The 26,100-nt window shown below is 39.4% G+C and overlaps 1 protein-coding gene across 3 annotated transcripts in view; it reads right to left on the reverse strand.

The window, feature by feature from the left end:
- The window catches only part of LOC113034572 (phosphofurin acidic cluster sorting protein 2), a 44,030-nt gene extending 20,056 nt beyond the window's left edge, over positions 1 to 23,974 (reverse strand). For all 3 annotated transcript variants that reach the window (XM_026189236.2, XM_026189235.2, XM_026189234.2), the window contains exons 1-2: positions 23,558 to 23,974; positions 5,985 to 6,072 (exon numbers count right to left, since the gene is read on the reverse strand). In XM_026189236.2, the coding sequence (XP_026045021.1) occupies positions 5,985 to 6,072; positions 23,558 to 23,769 (300 nt within the window). In that variant the 5' untranslated portion in view covers positions 23,770 to 23,974. The remainder of the gene's footprint in view (positions 1 to 5,984; positions 6,073 to 23,557) is intronic.
- Between the last annotated feature and the right edge of the window lie 2,126 nt (positions 23,975 to 26,100).

The following is a 26,100-nucleotide window of genomic DNA, read 5'->3' on the forward strand; positions in this document are numbered from 1 at the left end:
AATAGCTTGTGCTAATATATTTAAAACAGTAACTCTCTAATCAAAAGCCTGCTATACTCAACATATTGGAAACAGCTGTGAGTATTCTTAATCATACTTTGAGTGCGATCTCTAGTTCACGCAGAACTAAGAGCATAACACTAAGAAAGTTATTAGTATAAATACATTCACACAGCTATTGTATTACACTTTTTACTTCCACTGATATTCAAGCTACTACTCAAAACCAAAATTAGCTTCATTACCTAATGCTTTCTATTCTTGTAGAGAATTGTCTGTTAAGCCGGTTGAGAAAGTCTCATCACCTAAGCTAGTACTGGGTTCTGGCACAATGATATGGCGACCTAACATTCTCGGGGGATTTAAATGGCACAGGCTGAACGCCGCCTCTTCCCTAAGTGTAACTGTAAAGACAGCAACACACAGCGTGTCCTCAGATGACCTGTCTCAGCCCTCAGCAGTTCCTTAGATTTCTGTGATATGCCTTGGATTAAAGCCTCTCGTGTTTCTTGCCAAATTACAGATTTCCACAACTAAGCGTCTTTTTCTCCCTCTTATAAACTTAAAATTGGGAACTAAAGTGTGATTATGAGGAAATAAATAGCATGTCAAGCCTTTGGCTCCTGATGTTTTGCCAGAGTAGCAGTGCTGTGTCATCCCATTGACAGCTACAAAAATGTCATGAACACTCAAAGCTTAGTTCAGGTATGTGCTCTATCTGATGATAGAATTAAATAAGACTTGGTGAGCAGTATGGAGTAGTGAGGATATCCAGTGTCTCTCTTAATACCCAGGAGAGAAACTCATGGAATAGTCCCACGCAGTGGGTACGACATTGGATCTGACTGTTGCAAGAGCTGCCAAATCATGTAACAGATACCAAATAAAATAGTTGAATGTGTGCTGAGGAATCATCACAAGACACCAGAGGGGTCACTTTACACTGCAATATACTTCAGATGAGATGGCTTGTAAAATCTTGTTCTAAGTGATAATGCGTGGATCTGTCTGTATGTCCTTGTGATTAAGTGGCTTCCTTTTCAAGACATTCTTTGGCAAATTGTACAAATTAAGCTAAACCAGACCTAGCTTTGTCACAGATTCTATTTGCAGCTTTTAAGCATAAAACTTATAGGCACTGTAGACGCTGAAGTAGTTTGCAGCTGATTGTAAAGCAGGTGAAATGACAATTAGCACCTCCGGATCTGATACCACTGCCCTTAGTTACAAAAGGGTGGAATGCCTGCCATATGTTGGGAAAGAGTAGTTGCCTCAAGTCAAGTAGTAAAAGTAATTCATGAGTTTTGTTCACAAGTGGGAAAGAATAGAGTAAGAGACTGACAGAGGAATCTGCAGGTGCTGTAACAGCGAAGATAGAGCTGAGCCTAAAACTCACAGTTTAACAGATGAACTATGGAAACATCCTCTCACATAGTCACAACCTGTTAGTAGTGAGAAAGTACCAAGGTTTTAGTACAAGCAGCAGTAACTAGGTTTCTACAAAGAACCTACTTTGACTGTTTCCCTGGCAACCCAGGAAAAAAAAGAGTAATTAGATGATCGGACTGTTCGTTCATCGTTTTAAAGTTTTAGCAATATAATGGTGCAGATATGTATCACCACAACACACACATGCATACACACATATATTGCATTATACACACTTAAAGCCTTTTGCTATGTTTCTAGTACTGAGCAATCATGTGAAAATAAAGGGTAATAAACTATTTTTCTATGACACAATGTGGGATGGCAGTAGGAAAATCACTTATGTAAGTGTTTAACATATTTAATATGACATTGCCCCGGGGTACAAGAACTCTTTTTCTTTTTTTAGCTTCATAAAATAATTGTTAAGCACTCCACTGTGTCCACATCCAGAACTGGTTTAAGTACTTCTATGTCTTTAAAACTCAATGCAGCAAGAACACAATGCAATGTTCTAGCTTAACTCACAAAAGGCGATAGAGAACAATGTGCATTTAAAAAGCAGAAGGTGAGACACAAAACTTTAAAGGACTGAGGGTTTAAGGATGTTAACCGTTGCTGACTCTTAACAATCATTCATTTCTTTTTCTATCTAACCTAATGGCACGATATGCTCCAGAGAGGAACGTGCTGCCAGTGCCTCGACAGTACCTGCAGCTTTTGTTAAGTATGGATATATTTATATAAAACATTAAGGTCAAATCTCTGTCCAAGTCTGACCTTGTCACTAACTTGAGCTCTATAAAGAGGCCTTATATGCACCCTCATGCTTACTGGCTAGTACAATGAATCAAGGCACAAAAGCAGAACACTCTGAAACTGCATGACATGCATTAACAATACAGAGCCTTGGCAAGGAAAGCTTGTACTGAATGTCCTTTGGCCCTCCCTTTCTCTCATCCTCGCTCCCCTGCTGCACACTTTGACTGTCTTTCTGGGGCCAGATGGGCTATGTTACAGACCTTCTCCCAAGCTTTACAAGCCTGTGAAAACAAGTTCAACTATACAGTCTCAAGGTTTCCTTTTTAGACATTTTCAATTCCCTTAATTGGACCCCCATCCCTTTTTTTGTTGCAGTAATGAGAAGGATTAAGGGTAGGGATGAGAGCTCAATGTGAAATTGTATTAAACAGTGTAAGTCAAACATGCACAAACACATAACTGGATCATATCTAAGTATACTGCAAATGGAAGTGCTTTGGACAACAACTTGCACTAAAATGAGAATTGAATGATGTTCTCCTATCATAATCCAGATGACACTGAGGCCTGCCCACAGCCTCAGTCAATTGTACACAAAAGACAGGAAAAAATTTGGGATCATGGAGTACATACGTAGAAGCAACATATGGAAAAATATGTATTACACGTAGCTACTTGAAAAGAGCCAGAAAAAAAAACAAAAACAACTTTTTGCAGACTAAAATGCAACGTCATCATTCTTTCTGCTTCAGTTTAAGCAGACGATCCAAATGTCTTTACATGAGCTCTGTGCGTGCATGCAGACCACTTAACCTAATGAGGCCCAGAGAAAGAATAGAGAAGGCCACGGACCATGCTGCAGAGACAACCCGATGACATGCAGTAATGAAGCTTTGTCATTTACTGACTGAAAACAAAGCCGTTCCTTTCCTCTGTCATCCTCCCCGACTGTCTCTTTTATACCCTCAATGTCTCTGTTCTCTCTAACCAAACCTGCTAGAAATTGCATTTAATGCTCCAGTTCCAGAGCCATCGTGAACAGAGCTTCGCTCTGCTGTCCTCCGGGCGGCTCAGCAGAAATGGAGAGATTTCACGCTCTGGAGACGGTGTAGCTCATGGATCAAGCCACATGTGGTTGCTTTCTTTCTCCTTCAGGATGACAGTAAAGAGAGGATGATTTGTTCCTTCTAGAACAGAATTGTCCAGTCCAGTACTACATAGACAAATTTTCAATTAAATACATATATATTTAAAAAAAGGGGGGGTACTTTTGAGAATGGGATTTAAAAAAAAAAAAAAAAGGTCAAATAACGAAGAGTGGATTTTTTTAAAAATAAAGTGTCTTTTATTTATATATATATATATATTAGGGGTGCAACGATATTCGTATCGATATTGAACCGTTCGATACAGTGCTTTCGGTTCGGTACGCATATGTATCGAACAATACAACATTTGTAATTTATTTTATCAATTTTCCTTCTGACGATGCTGTCTGTGTTGAGCGCTCAGTGAATCTGTGTTCGACTACTCCGCTTAGGCTGCACTGTCCAGCGCAGATCCACTGAGCGCTCAACACAGACAGCATAGTCAGAAGGAAGAGCGCAGGGCAAGCTAGCGAGACAGAAGTTAAGCTCTCCTTGCAACAGGCAAATTGACCCTCATTCAGATCTGGCGTTTGGAATTATTTTGGTTTTCATGTGACGTATGACCCTGAAGGTAAGCGAGTCATGGACTAAAGTAAAACAGTATGTTGAATGTGCCATGCAATGCTCAATTACATTGGTGTGAACTAGTGTGTTAGCGCAGTTAGCTTGTTAACGTGTTGGCCGTCTAGCCCCATGCACGGAGCGATCGGCGGTAGCTCGTTAACGGAGATTTGCCGTGTTGTGGCGTTAAGGTCATTTCAACGAGATTAACCTGAAAGCACTAGTGGGAACACAACGAATATGACTGCACATTTACGCCGACATCATCCTAGTGCAAAGACAAGTGGAAGCAGACAAAAAAAAGCAAGCATGATACTAACTTTAGCCGAGTCATTTAGACAGCTGTTAGCACATGATTCTCCTTATGCTGCTGAGAATATAGCCCAGAAGAAGCGGATAGTATAGCTTTTATTTTGGAAAGAGCCATTTCTCTGTAATAAACTCTCTTTTCCAAAGATGAGTGATTCCTCAATCAGATACAGGGCTTGCAATATCGCTAGCCCGACGATTTTTTCAGTCGGGCTACCAAAATCTATCTCTTCCCTGCCCGTCGGGCTATTGTAGGAAAAATATATGTCAATGCTTTTGCATTCTTTCAGAAATATAGCTGGGTAATTATGTCATTGGCATCGGTGAGCCACTGTCAATATGTGACATATTGAAGTTGCGTTTGAATTTGCGCTTGTTTTTTTGCTTTCACTTTGCAATTGCGCGAACTGTGTATAGAGAGCGACAGCACTGATCTGTGAGTGATGATAATTTGTGCACCAATTCCTCTGACATCGTCTTATTAATCGTTAGCTTACTATGCAAACATGACAAGTGAAATCTCCCGCAGCAAGCTTATTAAACATGTGAGAGGTTGATCGCGCAGAGAATCGCTGAGCTTATGTGAGTGCGTGTGTAAAAGCAGCAGGATATATATTTCAGTTCTGCTGAGCCAAATAAGACAGGTCAGGGTGAAGAAGTGACAGCCAAAGAAAAGCTTACCACAAAACGGAGAAGTTATGACAAATCAGACTATAAGGCAAAAAGAAAGTGCAGCTTTATGGTTTCATGGACAAAAGAATTTCTGTGGCTGCAATATGACGAGCTAAATAACCAGGGCTGCACATAAGTGGTCCGCAGGTGCGCATTCGCTGTCAAAATAAAAAACACGCACAAGGGTTAGGGTTAAATTTAAAAACTGTACTTTTGAGTTAAAATATATATTTATAATTTTAATAAATGACAAATTAAAAATGCATGAACATTTTTTTGTATCGAAAAAATATCGAACCGTGACACCAAAGTATCGAACCGAACCGTGAATTTTGTGTATCGTTGCACCCCTAATATATATATATATATATGTATATATATATATATATATATATATATGTATATATATATATATATGTATATATATATATATATATGTATATATATATATATATATATATATATATAAATCATACATTTAACTGGAAATAGTAAAAAAAACATGACAGTACAACTTTGTACTTTAATCTCCATGTAAACCCAGGCTTCATCATGTTAAGTGAGGTCTCTGTTGATGCAATTTGGTCTAAAAACCAAACAAACACTTGTTCATATTCATATATTTTAGGGGTCGTTGTTTTGACAGAGAATTAATTTATTTAAAAAAAACTGTCCAAAACACTCAGCTTTTTTAAACCTGACATTAAAATCACACACAAAGTAACCTCCATACAATATATTGAACGGAAATGTTGAATAACACCGAGATTAGGCGAGGCGTGCATGCACAAGCAATCAATGAAAGATACACAATCCGTCTTAAGGTGCTAATGCTACTGCTTAGCATGGTAATGCCAGTCTGCCATTTAAGGAACCTGAGAGCACGTGACTCACCACAGCTTCCTGTTCACCTAGGGAGGTTTTTTCTTTTTAATCAACCAGCAGGATTACTAGCTTGTCTTCTCAGTGTCTAGGCTTTGCAATTACATTCAACAGCATCAAGTAAAGAGGAAGCAGTGAAGCACAGACTCCAGATGGTGACACACCGCGATCTTACAACTGAGCCTGTTATTCCAATCACACTAGGGAGATTAACCCACCCACCTGTATTTTGACAGCTATAGACAGAGAGTTCAGCTCTTTATCCAGTTCTTTGAGGACGACCAGCTTTTTCAGTGTGAGGGTGCAAAGCCTGTGGAAAAGAAAACAACAGAGGTTGAGAAAAAGACCCGAGTAAAGGCACAAGTACAAGAGCACCTTCATTACTTGATGAGGAATCTCAGTGTTCAAGGCTACTTCTATTCAGCTTTGTGTCCCCTTAGGGAAAAATCTATGGCCTTTTTGTAAACAGATGATACACAAAAGTACTGCTGCTTTACAATTCATACTGTCTGGTTAATGGGCAAATTCCTTCTAAAAGATGGCATAGCACAGATGCTTTGACAAGCCACAAAGTACCATTAGTGAAGCCTGCAAATGCTGTTTGAGCATGATAATACACATTAAAATGCTGAGCAGAGAGGCTTATGGGATTCACTGCCGTGTTTATGATTAAATAAGATGAGGAAAAATTTGGTTTTTTGGGGGTTTTTTTAAGTGGGAGCTGTTAAGCTGTGATCCAGGATGGGTGAAATACAACGAAGCAATCGAACACAGTAACACATAATGTTTAATCAGGAAAAAAAACCCCACACAAACACACACAAAGAAAATGCACACAAACACACACACAAAATTCCTTTCCTCTTTCACGGCTATACAACTATTTCACAATTCTGCTTCCTTTCACCCACACCAGCTCCCCCCCAAGGAAACTTCCCTCTGCAGTGAGATACTCCACAAAAAAGTCAACAACTCTTAGGCCAAGTTTACTAAACTTCCTCCTGACCCACTTTTCCCACCAGCCCTGTTGGATTAAATTGTGATCAGCTTGAGCCAGAGATGCAGACAAGAAAGAAAAACAAATCAATCACTCAATTTTTTTTTTCAAGAGCCACTTTGCTATACTCACTTCATCCAGGCACTTCCTGCTAGACGACTATGATTCACAAAGACTCATACTGTTCAATACAAAGAAAAATGCGGTGTTGCAGATGACAAAAATGGAGTGGTTGTTTATTATTCCATGCAGGAGGATGACGAACACTGTTTGTTTTTTTTGTTTTTGTGTCTTTACTGCTGCTAAAGGCTCAAAGATAGCTTTAACAATTAAAATAACAGTTTAAAATAAGATTTTAAGAACAAATTGTATAATAACACTATAATTTATTATACGGCTTCAAATGAGATAAAGACCAATAAATTCCAAGGGAGGTTTTTCCAAGTGTCCCAAAATATTTATACACATTCAATTATGAATTAAAAAATATATCTGAACAGGTCACGAACTCAGTGTTCCTGTGATGACTCTCTCTAGGCCCACTTAGTGATGACAGTCCACTTGGCTACATAAAGTACCTCATCTGCCTTGGAATAACAGTTGCAAATCTATTTGAGGTTGGAGTAATTAAATGGTAAATCTTCTAGGTAATGCACGGATTCAGCTTGCCTTCCTGTGAGAATGACTCATCAGTCGGCCATAGCTCTCTGTCAGGACACAAGGAGAGAGAGAGAGACCGAAAGTAGGGCTGATGGTTTAACAACATCTCTATCCCATCACAGCTATCTCTCCTCGCACACACTCATTCTCCAGACTCTGATTCACATGTAATCAAAACAGCTTCAGGCGCTGAAGGGGGTCACCTAGGGTACTGGGAATTTTTTTATTTTTATTATTATTATTAGAAGTGTTATCACCACTCCTGCCTGCCAGTGTGTTGTGTTGTAAGTGAAACTCATGGCCATCTGTTGTGGCCTGGTGCCAGGCTGGCCCTGTGCTCCTACATAGAGCCAGTTTACTTTGCCACTCAAACTGTGATTTCAGTGACAAACCAGGTGTAGCACAAAAACACTAATCAGTGTGGTAAAATAAGTAGTACACAATGATTCAAGGACATTTTAACTAGTTTCAGAAAAGATTGTGACAGTGTGTGATTTAACAGAAGAGGGGGGGGGGCTGCTATTTGTGTGTGGTCTCCCTTCCACTTAGTAGACACTGGCACACGCTCAAGATAAAAATAGGGGCTTGCAGGAGCCCTTCACAAGTTGCATTAATCCTCCCTTTTTTTTCTTTCCCAACATTCCCACATTCCCAGAGAGACCCTGGGGTGGAATCATAGCACGCCTGTCTGTGCCAAATGGGACCAAAGCAAAACAGTGTTATCAATCCATAAGGAAAGGCAGGGTGAGTGCAGAATTTATAAAACAGTCTCCAATTCAATAGTTCTGTGAACAGGCAGTGGAAAGGAAAGATAAGTGACATATTTTCTGTTTCCCAGTTGATAAGAGTCCATGAAATTCCTTTCAATTTCAATGCTTGTGCTGGTTCAGCCAATAAACTGCCTGCTAAGCTTTTCTGATTGAGTTATCATTGTGATACACTGAGTTTATTTATGCTAGAATCCTGGTTATAAGGTCTTTACAGGCTGAGTTTGAGAGGGGATTACAGCCTACAAAATGACTGGAAGGTTGAATCGACACCTGCTCAGACAGTTATTTGATAAAAGTTGAATGTTAGGAAAGGATTTATACATTTGTCGTGTATCTACCATAGCAGTGACCTTCACTGGTAGACTAATGAGCCCTGTCACATCACACAAACTGTTCTGAAACAGCTAAAGAAACACAAGAAGAAACTCACGGTTTTGACCTGGCATTCAAACTCTATACATCACATCATTTTTACCTTCAACAGAGAAGAGTGGACTAAGAATGCTAAGTTCAAATAGTGCTATGCGTAAAGACTGTACAAATCCTAGCAGGACGCTTAAGTTCACCAATGACTTCCTTTCAAATGGCACGTCAAAAATGATGTCACAACTGCTGGAGCGTGGTGGCTTTGGTATAATTTTGGCTGCTTCAGCCCAGCTGGTATGTCATCACTCAGCTGCATGAGTAATGCTTCTCCATCTAAGTCCATTAGCGCGCCCAAGTCACTCACTGCACCATTACTAACTGTTAACCTTTTCTGCCTCTAAAGTAGAGCAAGGTCATTAGATTGCATGGCCATTTCCGCCTTTTAGATCAAGCAGACGTTCAGATATCATCAAGGAAATCAAAACTATGGAGGTGGCAAATGTTTCCATTTGTGTTAAGCAAGTAAAACTATCCAGACAAGCAAGGAACTGTTCAGACAAGCAGAGGAAAGATAAAGGATTTGCATGGAAATCTCTGTAGCTGAAATAGCAAACACAACAAACCTTGCCAACTATAAACACAACCTCATTTCTCTGGTAGTTTATTGCCAGTCATCAATTTTTTCTGGTCTAACCATGGAACTAAAACTGTATTACTGCAATGAGAAAAATCAATATAATCAACACTTCTTATGAGACAGATGGACGCTGTGAACTGGCAAAAAAAATGTACCTTATAGATCAAATGTTTCTCTTTGCTGTATTTGGTTTTAGGTTTAACCAATCTTTTCTAATTTTCCTCGGATGCAAAATAAACTGTGAAGTTGCTGTTGTAAAAGACGGTCTGTCTGTAGCTACACTTGAATCCTTTCACTTTTATCTGTGTTGGACAAACAAAACAACTTATCAGGCAGTCCACTCAAACAGTTGTGGCCAAATATTTGGTTCCAGATAAGAGCCCTGTGATTGTGGGTTGTGGAAGGGTTTACATATCATCTTATCTTTTCTCTCTGCTAATAACAAATAAAGGTACAGAAGTAAAAGACACATTTGAAGTTTTAAAAGTTCAGTTTTGTATAAGAATAATCCTTTCAACCTGTCCCAGAATAAGGAAATAACAACAGAATTTGCAGAGTCATAGTCAAGCCAATCCATCTCTACCTCTAAAGACTGAATATTTCGGTTCACCCCTTATCAAAGAGATGTATGAACATCAGAGGAAAATCAATTTTGAGAGGTGGATTAAAAGGTGGACAGCAAAGTAGCAGTCAGTCAAACACATATTCTGCACCGCTAATAATTCTTTTTGCTATCTACTCTCTGCAGCCAGGCTGGCTTTCTTTCACGAGGAGGCCTGACACAGGTTCCTCTGGAGTCAGCTCTTTGAGTTTGACACTTTAGTAAAATTATATGACTGTGTGGAGACTGCTTATGTCACATACACTCTATATTTCACTGACTTCAAAAGGTATTTAAAAAAAAAGAAACTAAAACTCAAGACTGGAACCCCATGGACCTTAGCTTCCCATCACAAGACTGGAAATGGACATGCACCTTATGATTGGTCAGTAATCCGATTCCTCATTTCGATCATTCTTAGAAATCTGCGTAGACTTAATTCATTCCAAAGTCTCCTCTCTTTTTGCAAGAATCTCAGTAAAGTTGTTCAACATTCATTAGCTTAAACTCAAACACAATCTGTTCAACTCGCCGATTTAGAGTGCAAGTCATCAAAGGATAAATGTTACTAAACTTAAGTCATCAGTCAATTAAAGATAAGCTACAGGAATGATTGAGTGTGCCATCTTAGAAAGAAAAACTGAATCACTCAAAATAAAAAAAACAAAAACTGGAATTAGTGCATGTCTAATGGAAATCTTGGGGCTGAAAGTATTTATTATTTCCACTGTATGCAGTTCCACTGTTAGGCTGACAACAATCAGCTTACTACAGAAAAATACATCATCACGACATCAGTTAAGTGTATTTCTGGCGTGAACGGGCGTTCATTCTGTCTACATCAACATCTTTGAAAACTGGTTGCCCAACATGTACTGCCCCTTAGGAGTACATGCAGTTACTATCACCAAACTATTCCTGGATATCTGTATTTGCATGTCACAGGTGATAAGAACACTTCTAAATTTCAGAGCCTTTAAAGAGCCAGCAGCTAAAGTAATCAAAATTCCAAGAAAAATAGAAGCCCTATTTTGATAACGGTGCTTGCGCAGGATGACTCTAGCTGGGTTTTCAGCTTCTTCACGTTTTTCCAATGCACATTCGTATCAGTTGAAATGACAAACACCCGTAGCTCTTCAATGCTTTCTAATTTGGACAGTTTTTTTTCCAGTGACCAAAAAAAAGAAGAAGATCTAAACATATACAAGACCATCAAAAGGTTTATTGTGCAAATATGGACATGCTTCTTTACACAAATGAATGTGCAAATGTGCATGGTGCTGAAAGGGAGGCAAACAAAACCTCTGAATTTAACTATATGCTGCCTAAACAAAAACACACTTTTGTAATTCATCCTGTAATCCCTTGGTCAGCATTCTAGTTGATGTTTTGCCAGTTCCATGCCCTCGGATCACTGCACAGCAATTGTCAGTGGCACAAAGCAGAGGGAAGTGGTAGATGGAGGATGAGTGATGTAACAGAGTGCTCAATGAAAAAAACAGTCTATGGTGGATATGTGCTGGGGGGCTTCCAGATAAGGGGGGGGGGGGGGGGGGGGGAATGCTTTTAGTGGGTTTAACGTATTATTTTACGTATTCTCTGCTGAGATGTAAATGCAGTTGCATTCATTCTAATAAAGCACCGCTGAGCATAATGCAGTGCATGAAATTCTTAAGAAGGCTGCATATGGTACCAGCTTATACATGGGGGACTGACAAAAAGCAAAATTCTCTGCAGTCCATGTCCCTGAAGAGAAAAGCTACAGCACTGCGTTCCTCAACAACACTATAATTTTTTCACATCTGGTTGCATAACTTAACCCAAATAAAAGTTACGCTAGTATAAAAGCTACTTCTACTTAATATTTCATTCACTTACAGCAAAAAACAAGGAAAAGTCTATTCATCAGAGGGTTCGCTTATGGAACTCCTGAGTTTGTCTGGGCCACAAACCAATTATGTTCTCTGTCTTTTTAATATTTTATTCATCATCTTTCAATCAAACTGCAACGAAAGTGAAAAGGCACAAAACAAAGCCCTGCATTCGCTGATCTAAACTCCAACACACCCACTTAAAAGTTCTGTTTCACATTTGTTAAAGTTTAGACAAATATGACAAAGCAATAGAGGCTGCAAAGCAGTGGCAAACGTAAGTGTGATACGACATTTGAAAGTTGCTAGAGTATTTTTTAAATACAAATATAAATTATGATTGATGAGGACTAATACATGAGACCAAATATATTAGTTTAAACAAGTTCAAAAAGTAGAATGTGCCATGAGAGCTTAGCCTGCACTTAGGCTTGCATGCAAAAGCTATTTTAGCCCCCAAATATCTAGTTGTTTGTGCCAGATGGCCATATGCTGGTTGGGCTTTAATTCCCTGAATGAAATCTTCTGATGGTCACAGTGACAGAGCAGGAAAAGGCTTTGACCAGACAAAGGGAACAAGAGAAGCAATTAATCTGGTAAAACCTGATTTCTGTAGTATTTGTGTGAGGAAAAACACACATGGCCATAACAATATAAAATTGGAAGCAAACATATCTTTGATAAGACTGTCTCTTCGTAGAGTGGTGTGTATGGTGCCAAAGAGGTTTTAAAGCTGCAGTCATAGACTTTGGGGGACCGTGCTGTCTGTCCATTTTTATACCAGCACATTGTTGAATGTCAAAAGGCCAGAACTGAGTCAGACATTACAGAGATGGCAGCTTATCCCTTAACAGAGGGGTGTACTACAAAGCGAGATTAATGACTTAGTGAGCTATGTCAAGATTAAAGTCAAGAGTTTTCTGTGTCACAAAAGCAGCTCTCTTTACCTGGCTAAGTTATGCAGAACATATATCTTTTTTTATCCACAACATGTTATAAGTGAATTATAGATTTTTTTCCTGCTGGATGGATGGATGGCTGTTAAGCCATCCCTTTCTAAAACCACTGCGAGAAGTGCAAACTGTTTTTGTTGCACTGTCACAGGAATATGCATGTATACAAATGGTGATGCAGACAATGTATTGATCAAATTACACTTGACTCTAATCGGCTGCTAAGTATCTTTTACACCCCTGGAACTACTACTAGAACGTAGAGCACACACCATGAATACTGCCTCATTAACACTAATTTTAATTTGATCTGCCAACCAACTGAAGTGCTTCCCACATCTTTTATTAGGCGCTGCGACAGTAATATATAATATTTAAATGTATCCAGTTTAACGCTTCAGACTTCTAATGTGCAGCTGTCACTGTAGAAATAAAGAACAGCACCAAGAGTCCACTCAGCCATAATATAATTAACTTGAATTTAAATGTTTATTTTACCACCCGGTGTCATAAATCCCAAGATAAACACTTTTCTGCAGAATTAATCTCATCTTATTTATAACAGTGTTGCGTTATATTATGTTAAAGATCCTGATAGAATTTTAATCACACGTTTATCATCATCACCATCATCTGCTCAACTGAACATCCCTGATTGGAGCTTGGTGCACTCACAGGGATCGTTTTTCATGTAAGAAGACTAATATAATCTGTGAAACTCCTTTTTTGTGAGTGTGCAAAGGCCCTAAGCAGAAAGCCTGGCTAAACAGAAAAGTTGACAACTGTTATCTCCAACTGAGAATTTAGGCTTTGTCAAGCCAGCTAACACAAAGTAATTCTGGCTGTCTTGACCTTCAGAGTATACCCCTCTGAGGTTACTTCACTAAGTCAGAATCCTTACAATGCAATCAAATGCTCAAATCTTTTCAATATCAAATACTTGAGCTTGCAGAGAACAAGTCAACTCCTGTTGTGATTAAATCCACTGCCCAGTTTTTATGGTAGTAAAACATATAACAGCCATAAGTCTGAAAACTAAAACAACTCAATCTTTCTATGAACTGTTCATTAATGTATTTCGGAAACTGTTAACATAACATGAAGCCAACGTTCAACTCTGAAGCAAGGTCCGCTCAGTTGTGATGCATACTCCACTATAGGAAGTGGACTGTTGATTCACAGGCACTGAGTCTATATGCACGATTTAAGGAATTTGCAAGAAATTCGCTAAAGGACACAAATCAACTTTTCTGCATTTAATTTTATAAATAAAAATAGCAAACCTAAACTTATCAGTAACATCAGCTGACTATGTTTATCAAGCTCCAAGTGAAACATCAAAGACTTGTCGAACAGGGTGCTGTCTTTGGTTTCTCTCTTCTCCGGCTGCATGCTCCGTTTATTTCAATAAATCATATTTTGACAAACTATGGCTAAGTGCACAACTTCCTTGGATTTTTGGAGGAACACGGCCACTGGGAAAACCCCAAGAGACAGGAAATACGTCTTTAAAAAAATCTTACACAGATTCAAACCACAAACAGTGTACAGGTTATAATTAATACTGTGCAAAATAGAAATATTGCCATTTAGGAAGCATTCATATTCAATACATAGTTTAAGTCACTGCTGAATTGAACATTTACTTTCTAAAGCCAGTTGATGCATGACTTTCCATTGGTTTCATCAGTCAGGTATGAAAGCACCCTGGCAGATGTGATTAAAAAAAACAAAGGTAGGGGAGGGATTGGTCATAACACTCTGTAATTAGGTCTTTATGAAGTTCTTGGTCATGAGGCTATCCTGAGCAGTGGTACAATATGACTGCGGGATTAATTTTAGGTAATTTTACAAGTGAGTGGTACACTGCAGCTCAGTGCTAGATTTTATTTCAGTTTGGTGAGTTAGGCCTTCAGTTCTTTACCTCAAATACTCAGATGAAAAAAGATTTATGTCTGAGAAGTGTAAATCAGAGGTTTAAGCAGTATGTGCTTGTTGTGAGGACGTTCTGGTAAACTCCTCTGAAAATAATGGGTAGCAAGTTTATATTCCTGGCTGATATAAATATGGGTTAAAGGGAAAACCATCGTTAGAGGCAAGTCAAAAAATGCAAAGCTTGCTGTTAAGTGACAACAGGAAATGCATGCTTACATCTAACCTGGCCCTATATTTTACCACGCAGTAAACCAACTGAGAAAGCACTTTTCCCAGTTGTACTGGAAATCTACCAAATTACCAAACTGGTCCTTAACTGGGTTAACACAACCCAGTAACATGATTTGTGAGTCAGCAAGTAAGAATCCTTGAAACAAAAGCTTTCAGTTGCAGACACTCCCACTGGGATCTTTCAGGCTACTTTCTTATTCAACTCTCCAGCCTCTTTAATACTAATTAAAAATACAACTCCATGTTGCAGTCACACCTCAGTGATCTGACAGTAATTTTCAGGAGCTCAGTAAATAGTTGTCATCCTTTGTTGTGTTTCTGCAGTGGTAAACAGCTCTTTTGTCTCTGCCCTGAACACATATTGGTGAGGTCAGCAACCCGATGTTTGTAGAGGAAATGCAAGACATGACAAGACCAAACATGGCATGACTACAGGCAATATCAGATCCAAAGATACCAGATCATCATCATCACAAAAGAATATAACAAGGAAGATAGTATCTTGCTAGCATGCAGATGATACTGATGATAGATTATTTTAATAAAAGTGTTTATAAGTTCCTGTCTGCTGTATTCAGTAGCTTCCATGTGACTCTTCATTCACTACTCCAATAGATACGGGTGAATGGTAACTGCCACTGACAATGTTGTGGCTAAATTTTAAAATCCTATTAAAGGTGAATAGTATTCCTGCTAGAAATATTCTTTTGCAAGTGTTCTATTGGTTTGATCAAAAGCTTAGTAGCGAAGCCTTCTTCCACTCTTTCTGTCCAGCCTAGTGATCAGGAAAATTCAAGTTTTAGATTTTTTAAAGAAGAAACAAAATATTGAAAAAACTCAATGGAGGATTTAAATTAAAAAAAAGAAGGCAGGGCTAACATTAGGTCAGTTTCCTCTAAATCTGGGACTGTTATTTGTTGGCAGAGATAGTTTGATAATTTTAAAACACAATATTACTGGATATCATTTCATTCATTATATAAGTATCACTTTCTGATGCTAGAGTGGATCAGTGAATGTACACAAGGCTCCATAAGGTTTCTGTACCCCTCCAATTTGTCATGACTGCTACTATACTAACAAGGACACCAAGTGAGCATGTGCCCTCAAAGGCAAATAGAAAGTAGTATAAGGATGACTAAAGCAGTCCATGTGCACATCCACAAAGAAGTATAATGCAAATCTTATTGTATCGTCATGCATACTAAGAAATGTTTGGAATGGCATTAAACAGCATGAATATATTAAAATGTACACAGCCTGTAGGAGACTGGATTTATAGCATGCTGAGCTTATATAAGCCTTTTTAAAAAAACAACAATGATTCATCTTTAAAAGCCATGATGAATGGGCTGCATTGTGAAAAGATGAAAGTGCAATGAAAGGGCTGGCAAGGGAAAGCCAGCCAGACCGCTGCGTTGACCCCGAGAGCTTTGACACATCCATTGCTCCACGTCAGAATAGACCCCAGCTGAGTTTTCATGATATTGTACAGTAAATCTGAAGTCCTTAGTCCTGTTTAATGCAGTCTGACAATCTACCACCTTTAATATGAATATGAATAAGCAGAATCAATTTTCAAAGCTGTAAAACCTAGCCAGCAAAGATGTACATGGCTGCTCCTATCTCCAATGTAAGGACACGGCATTGAAACTGAGTGAACTTGATGATATCTTTCAGTTACATTTAAGCATTGCTGACATTTCATCTAAAGGATCAGTGCAGCTTTCCTATACATATTTAATACTGACATATGGTGCCTCTGCTGAGCATCAGACAGGATTAGGTCTGCCCTTTAATTCTTGCATCCACCACACCGAATCTGTCTGCTCTCATTAATGATCTGGGAATTTAGAAACACCCTCAGCTTCCTAAGAAAAGAAACAAGAAGAAATCGACTTTATTCAGGTTCTACAGATGATTCGCGTCTGTATTGAGCTCTATGGTAACTGAACCAGATATGGCAGTATGATAAATCAAGTGTAGAAAATATTGCCTGACGAAGCAAGGTTTGCCTGTTGTCATTGCTAATGATGCTAGAAGGACTTCAGCTGACAAAAACACCCTTCCAAACCTGCACTGACTCGTACCATTTTCTGCAAAGTAGACAAGACTTTCAAGAAAGAAAAATGATCAGGACACTGAACTGGGAATTGTGCAAACAACTATACAACGGTCAGCATCAGCAAATAGTTCACTTTCCCCCCTAAAGTGATTAAAAACCTGACACAACCCCACCCCCCATTTTATACATCCAAATGACTAATGGACTAACTGTATCCGTGCTCCAGCTTCTTCAGAGATTCTGCACACAGATCATGTTTTTCCTTTTTATCAGTTCAGCAGTAATTTTAACACCAGTGATAGCAAGGTGAGTAAAAATAGAGAGGTGAGGCCAATTAGGCTGATGCTGTTTGCTGCCAAGTAACAAGCACAGTCATTTTTCCATTACCACAGATAAGCATGTGAACGCAGTATGAAAAATGCCCATTTTTATAAGATAAGATAAGATAAGATAAGATAACCTTTATTAGTCCCACACGTGGGAAATTTGTTTTGTCACAGCAGGAAGTGGACAGTGCAAAAGTTATGACGCAAAAATTAGAATACCGTGAATCGTTAATTAATGCAGTTTGTGAGATGAAGATGGGAGATGTTGGATCTATGTTAACGATCCATCTTTTTAACATTAATCTTAGACTATGTAATACAAAATTCTCATGTGCAATGCTTTGCGGCACCTAGATTTAAAACAGTAACATCCAATTTTTTGTCCTTAACCAAGTAAGTGTTCATATTTAATTTAATTTCACCTCAGTGCAGATCTAACTTAATTCTTTGTTAAAATAAAGCTGCTTGAATTTAATGCACAGAAAAAGAGAAGGTGGCACAACTGCAGTGTGGGTCAACTGATCAAAGGCGCATGGACAGAAACTGGAATCCAGACAGTTCAGACTCCTTAATCTGTGATTAGACGAGCAAGCAAGCAGGGCATCCAACTCCATGTTATCAGAGATTTCTCACTCCAGGGACTGTTATGTCCTCATCCAGACAGAAAAGGCAAAGATGCTGATTCTTTTCTGGGGCTGTTAGCCAAAACAAGGAAAAAAAATCTTCTATTTATGAGACTCAGTAAGATGAAAGAAATGTTCTTTGAGTATGGCTGACAGTTAAGGTAAAGTGATTTGACGAAGGATAAATATAACTGCACTGCCAGTCTGTGTTTGTTTACAAGAGAAGACTCTGCTAGAAATGTAGTACAGGATTTCAGACTGCCATGATGACAAATCTTCATGTTTTAAAACGGTCTGTCATGTTTTCTCATTCATCAACATCATAAATGTTTTGTGTCTGAAATAATGGTGTCTGTGTTGCTGCTGGCATATACAGCTCAGGAAATGCCTCACTGGGAGAGGTGGGAAATAAACAGTGCAAGAACAAGAGAGAAAATATGAGTTGAGAGACGCTGTCCCCAGTGTGCTTATTTTGACAGGATCCTCCCTGTATCAGAGGACACTTTCCTCGCCTCGCTTGCTGGCTCAGGAAGCTGGATCTCTTCACTAGCAGAGACCCCAGTATCCGCCCACAGAAGAATCTGGCCTCGCTCCCATACTGAGGTCCACGCAGGGGGAAACAAACCTTTCTTCCCTTTGTGAGACATTCAACATGAGCATTCAGTGCATGCCTGATCACCATAAAGCTCAGGGCCAATTCAGCAAAACTTTTCAATAGAGTGGACAATCCACAGCTCAAATCCTGGCTCCGTTCCAGAGAGCAGGTTGTTAGTCAACAACGGAAGGGAGAAGGGTACTGAAACCAGACTGAAGGAGGCTGATTTCAGTTGCACCAGCAGCTCTCTAGTTGCCAGGAATGTGGAATGTTTCCCAAGGAAATTCCTCCTCCTCCAGGAAAGCAGGGAAGGAAACCAAGAGAATTTTGACACATATCAAGCAGTGGGAGTAAGCACGAAAAAGAGGGGCGTGAAGGTGCTGATTGGTCTTCTGTCAGCAAAGTGTGTGAACAGCATGGACAGCATGGAGCCAAGTTGAAATCTTATTTGAAGACATGATAAAACAAAAGGGAACTAGTTTAACTATTAATGTGACTAAAATATGAAACATGTCTTAAAAGAAAGCCACATTATGGATTCTTATTTCTCTAACAAGAAAAATAAAAACGTCACGATCCAGTTACATTTGCAATATTGTTACTTTCAGTATCTGCTTTAAAAATGGAGCTGTCATCCCTCTAAATGCACCTTTGTTCTGAGTTGTTTATATTTTGCATGGGCATCTTGCCAAGTATCATGCCATGAAGTCAAATGTTGCTTCTGTAACAGAGCATTAACAACATGCTCTTTGGGGATGATTCCTCAGCCTAAAAGCTTGCTTCATTTACATCATTCAAAATACCATATCAAATATGAACATTTAGCATCAGGTGTCAAACAACGATTGTAAACATGGTGCAAACAGATGTGGCGACTGTGTCACAATCCTGAAGGGCACTGGAGGCGGCTGATGTATATGATTCCAAAAGGAAGCAGAGGATTAAGCAGACAGTGTGTGTGCAGCATGAGATTACTAGCTCCTCTTTTCCTGTTATGAAATCAGATTACAGCAGCTCCCCTGCTAAGAGAAACAATACCCATGCCTTGAGATGAAACACTTATTGAGGAGGTGAAAGGGTGAATTTAGATCATATTATCTGACAGTCAGGCGTTCTTTACTTGTACCCAGATTTAATGGTCTCAGCAAAGGGTTAATCACTGAATTTACAGAAAACTCGAAAATAAATCTAAGAGATTAAGGCCATGGATGATACTAGAAACTGCACGCTAACAGTTATGCATGAGGGATATTTTTACATATCCCTTATGCATCACAGCATAAAGGCATAAGGGATAAGTAAAAAATGTCTTGCTGATGGCTTCATCTCTGCTGACCCAGAACAAATATGACACAATAACGTTGCTCTACTTGAGCCCGGGTTTGTTTTCGTTTATCATCTATATCTGCCATACACAACACAAATCTGTTTGATACACTACAGATTGAGGCAGAAGATACAAACATCTGACCAGAGTCTGCAAAGTACACTCAATTACTATCAAGATAAGGCTCTGCCGCTCATGAGAGAGTAAAGCCATCTTGGGACTCACATGAATCACACAGACAGAAAGAAGGACGCACTACTCGGCAGAGATAAACATCAGACGGGAAGAGGAAGACGTTTTTTCGTAGCTTGCGAGCTAACTGAGATGTATTCACTTCTCTGAGTCCAGAGAAATGTAATAGAGGGATCTTTATACACAGAGGATTTAAAAAAGAAAATCAAGGGCACGCCAACATTTTCAGATCTACAAAACATTTTCCATTTAGCAACCCAAAGAGGATGATGTTTACTCTGAAAGCAGACAAATTGTCAGCTTGAAAGTAAGTTAGTTATAGCTTCATAATGCACCTAAAGCTTTGGACACAATGGAGGTTGGAGAGCTTTTATGGACACATTAGCACGCTGCTTGTTCGTGTGTAGAGATGATGTTGCAACAGATTTGAGCTAGGTGCCACTTTTCAAATAATGTCTGGGCTTGGTTTAGTCTCAGGTAGTATATTTTCAGCTCTTTTAGGGTTTTATCAGTGCAGATGTTTATGAAAAAGTCCTCTATTTTGAACTTGGCAAGAAGCCAATGCTCTCATCCTGCTGAAAATTCTTTATCAAAATAAGATAAACACAGGACCATATTTTGACCGTCGCATTAGTGCCATTCCTGCAAATACCACATCATTACCTCAACAAATTCTTGCCTGTAGACAGCTCAGCTGGATTTTTGAACAGGCCACTAAACTTCTTTAGTTCTGCTGTGTAACCGCAGCTACACCTGTCTCTTTATTATTCTCGTATGCTTAAATAAAGGGGAAAGGATTGGTAAAAATAAAACCACTCTACCAAAACTGTTAGGGTCAAAACAGCTAAGAAAGCACATCATCCACCATGCAGAGCACTGACTAAATTATTTTTAAATCTACTCTAGTACAAAAATACCCCAGTTTTTTAAAAGCTTAGTTTTACATGCATAACTTTATATTCAGCACAATTTCCCAAAATATCAATGAGACACTTAAATGTGTCCAGTAAGCAGGTTACATGAAGATGAATAATGTGGGTATTATGTCCCTCAGCTGTCTTTGGTAAATCTGCAACATCAGCAAAGCAGTTGTCTATTCTTTTAAGAGGGGAAAACAGGTGAGACTTCTGCACTTCCCCCCTCCACTGCAATAATAATAAAAACAAGAAAAACAAGGGGAAAAATTATCAGCTTATAAGAAATAACCTGCAATATGAACAGCACGCTGTATTTCACTGGAGGGTGGCAGACTGGCAGGCATGGCAATGCTGGAATCAAAACAATGCTTCTCTAACCATTCCAACAAGCCTGTTAAGGATGGAGCTGTCACAACACTACGTCCAACAGGTAGGAGCCAGAATACTGTATGGTGCACTGCAATAAAACTCTATTTGCATTTGGATATACCCAGAATTTAACAAGCGCAAGATTCTAAAATATGAATTTTGTTTCATCCAGCTCCACAGTTAGAAACCATAAATCTGTGCTAATATAATAGCATATAAAAGCTAACAACATGTTTTCCATTCTGACAAAAACATCCTTTCCTGAGCATGGCTTTCAATGGAGCTGAAGGGCTTAGGATTATTTACCATGTTGTAATTATTAGAAAACAACAGCTGTGCGTGATGTTTTGGAGTACCACAATAAAAAACACTCAGCTGGTAACAGCCCCGTGGCCTCATCTGAAACCGTGCCACTTAGCTGGACACCCACATTTGCTAAAGGCCAGTTGAAGAGCAAACAGCTGCACACAACATGGCCCAGCCCCTGAAAGAATGCCAAGGCAGAATCCCCAAAACAAGCCTTGGGTTGGGCTTCATACTGGACTTTTCACACTAGCTTACACTAGCAGAATAGCCTGTGAGCACTATACCTCAAAGCCACCGCATATAACAATAATTACAATAAGGCTTTTCAGGCTGAATAAATAATTGTGTCATGAATTAATATGCCTAATAAGTTCTTCTCCATACATATCAGATCTAACAAAGTATCCCATTCATCAACAAGAAAGCTGTGGGTCGAGTAACAGTGTACCTTCACTGTAAAACTCATTAATAATTCATTGTGATCCTCACCCATATTCATCTCGGATACAGTGCCTTGTACATCATCCACTTCAGAGAACAGTGTAATGACAGACGTAGGAAATCAATGTACATAGTATGGCATGTTGTATGAATGCACAACATGCTGTTTTCTGCAATCCAGTCTTAAAACTTAACAGATACAACTATCCAAAATAATCTCATGCATTAGTCACTGTGCAGCATTTGCTGTGGCCTGTCCAGGAACTAAATAAATAGTGAAATCACATTTTCAGAAACAGGACTACAATGAAAAAGGGCAGGGAGCTGTATAATCTAAAAGCAGTGCTGTCACTTCAAAGACGATTCATTCTCATTCAAGCTGGCTTTAAATCGTTTGAACCATCACAGCCAAACAGAACAATATTCAACATTCACACAGGGATCTGAAAGATCAGGAATTTTCCCACATGCAATGATTCCGTTCGTACATACATGCTCATGCAGGCACTATAGAGACACAGGCACATATACACACATACGGCACATTGACTGTAGAGGAAACCCTCCCCTCCAAGCCCACTTCTATCCCAATGAGTGGAACAGATCTAGGTCAAAGCTGATTAATGTGCCCACAGCTCCCGAGAGGTTTCTGGTCAGGTGGCACCAATGCCTGCTCACTGCTGAAGAATACTAAGCAAAGTGTCGCAGATAACTGATAACGCAACAGGAAAACAATAACATTAGACAATCAAAAGTATTTAATTTCTTGTCATATCCGCTGTTTCGTCATTACTGTGAGTCGCTTTGTTTGTGATTGTTTATTGCTGTCTATAACGGGGTAGTCGACTCCGATCTATAGAGACGTAATCACAACACAACCCACAGCATAAGAACTTAAAAATTCTGGGAATTTCAAATCGCCAGGCAGCTGCAAAACTGCTCGTTTGGTCAGGCAGCTCATGACACATAGGGCTGCAAAAGGATAAAAAGGATGTCTGTTGCTTATGAGACGAACGGCATCCATGCCACTGTATTTATAGATAGTTATGCCGCTATTGGGTGGCAAGCATTCCTTATACCTAATCAACTACAGGCCTATCCGGACATTTATTATGTGCAAAGCTTCATCACCATAAAAAGAACATAAAGGAAACCTAGTAGAATCCGTCTAACAGATGAACTGGTTAGCTGAACTTTTGTTAGCCAGTTATAACGGTCGAAATACATTAAAAACACCGAGTGTTAATAAATTATTACAGGCTTGTTAATTCGTCTAAGCTATTAAGATACAAATGGAAATTTTAACATTGGTACTTTTGGCGCACTGCACCTTAACGTGGCAAAACAAATGTGCATTTAGCACAAAACATTATAGTAACTTCAAAACATTTGCTAGGTAGCTTTAGCATTAGCCACCTTGCTAGTTAGCTTGACAGTTAGCTCCCCAACAGTGTTTTGGAAATGTGAGGCAACTCGTCCGTCCTGCCTAACGTTCCACTCAGCGAGGGCGTTGTTAAAGCAAACGTTAGCCAAAGATTTATTCAACGTTATGGAGGCTTGCAAACATTGTGATTTGTGGTATTTTCACGCTAACATGCCAATGTTAACGTTACCTCGGGACGCAGCTTGGAGATGATCGGTCTATCTCCCAAGTCGCAAAAAGGTTCATGGGCACAGGCATGCTGCCGGAGCCCGAGCCTAGGACCACAGCCCCGGCCAACGCTCCGGTCGGGAGGCTCGTCGGCGCTGGTCCACCACCGCCACCGCTGCTCGGGTTCAGGAAAGCGGCACGGACGCCCCCTCTCTCTACAGCCGCCGCCATCATCACCACCACTGCTTGGGGAGCAGCCCTAGCTAAGTGTCGGACGAACGCGGGAGCCGCTGAACTCCGTTGCTACCTGCTCCTGCTCCTCCACACTGACTCCCAGCTGCTCCCCACTGACTGGAGATGCTGATAGTCGGGGCGGGGCCTGTTACCACTGATAGAGCACGTCGCTGCGTCCAGGGTGGGACATGCTTACTATTAAACTGAAATTTAGCATACACACGATAGATACATTAAAAAAATACACGTCATAAAAATACTAATCTATCTCTGGCCTTGTTTTAGGTGAAATTTAATTAGTATTTCCATTTAGCTGGGTAAAAGTGCTGGCCTACATTAAAAGTTCAGCCTGGACTTTTTAGTCTTTTTATCCTTTCATTTAATCCAGTTCGTTACTGTCCTTTATTTATCTATTCTTTTACATTTTCAAAAAAAGTGCAAATAATGAGTTAAAATAAAGATCAAAATAAACATTCAGCTAGGTAATAGCCTTTTACCTCATTTAATATCTACGGAATCTAAGCAGGTGACAGCCTAAATACCACCAAAACTGATTAGGTTTGTTTTTTATTTTTATTTTCATGTGAATGTGTTTAAATTGTTTACTAATATCAAAGCACTGCGCGTCAATGACACAAACCAAATCTTTTCAGTTATCTTCAGTACTCAAATTTTAATTCAAAATCTGCCCACTTTCAGGTGCATATTTTTTCCTCCTCAAATAACTGTTGAAATGTTATTCAAGATTTATCATCAGTCTTTACCGTGAGTCAGTTATTGCATAATAACACCTGGTGCATGATACCTGATTCAGTTATTGTTCTCATAAGGCAGTTGTTGGGAAACGCATTGAGTGTAACTGTGACTAAAGACTCTAGAAACCTGACTTGACATAACATGCTCAGGAGGGTTGGGTAACGAGTGTGACAGCCTGTTTAAAGCACCGGGAAAACACACACACACACACACACACACACACACACACACACACACACACACACACACACACACACACACACACACACACACACACTCCATTTGTCAAACCTTTCTCTATTTTGAAATATTCTGTGGTCTTTTGTAATATTAACACGTCATTCTGGATTTCCTGATCGATCATTGCTGGCGTATTCACCTTGGCTTTAATTACTTTTCATAGAGTTTTTTTTCCAGTCTTTCACTACAACAATGAGTCACTGTCAGAGCTCGCACAGATAAACAAATGTGAATTTTTTTAATGAAAGAACTTCTTCTTTATTGCCTGCAAACCTAACCTTATCACACCTGACAGTAGACACATCTCTGACTGAGGGTAGCAAACATAAAACAGTGTCAAATATGTTATGGTTCACATGTCAAAATCCTGATCAATTACAATAAAACAGTGTAGAATTAATCTTCCACCCTAAGGCAGTGTGCGTATAGAAATCCGAATAAAAAGAAGGAAAACTAGTAAGCTATTTAGTATAAAAATGCATTACTGAATGAGTGCATCGCCACCTAGTGTTTGAAAATAGCTCTACATCCAGCAAAAATCTGGACACTTTAAAAAGCTATGGTTGCAAGTTGAAATTCACCCAATAGATGGCGCACTTTCTGCATTTATGGATCAATATTACAAGAGAGCTGCGCCTTTTTCTCCTCTTCTTCTTTTTGTCTCGCTCTCTCGATTGAACCTCCTCCTCCTATAAGTGTGAGTGGGTGGATGCATATATTCTGACACTGTGACACTGCTGATGTTTCCACAACACGACAGTCTGACACTTTATTACCAAGCCTCTCACCTTTATTGAGTTACAGCAACAAGAATTACAATACTCAGCCATTAGACTGTCACATAAACACCTGCTCAGTGACAGCCGTACGGCCTCAAAATTAAAGAAATTGTTCCGCTTTTAATATCAGGAGAACAACTATCTGGGAAAGGAGAGATCCTGCAGTGCACTGACAGCTGACAGGCTTTAGCAAAGACAGGAAAGTGAACATAGCAATGCACCTCTCTGACGTCACCACTATACTGTAGGCAGTGAACAACGTGTTGTCTCTTAGGTAACACTGATTTATTCCTTGAATAAAAACCACACATCTTTCATAATTCCAGAGTGATAAAAAGCAAAGGCATGTTTCCAAGCACATCTTTATTTTTAGGTGTGTGAGCTATTGTTCTAGACTTGTGACATTGTTTGCGTACCACCTCCACACCATCAAAGTCAGGCATTTTTAATGAACAAGCCTTTCATTAGAAGCTAAAAACAGCACTCGCCTCAATCACTGCGCAGGCTCCAGTCACACATGTTCCAGCTTAAATTTAGAACTTCAAGGGCATCAGTC

Source organism: Astatotilapia calliptera, chromosome 13 (genome assembly GCF_964374335.1).
Source record: "Astatotilapia calliptera chromosome 13, fAstCal68.1, whole genome shotgun sequence".
NCBI classification, from domain to species: Eukaryota; Metazoa; Chordata; class Actinopteri; order Cichliformes; family Cichlidae; genus Astatotilapia; species Astatotilapia calliptera.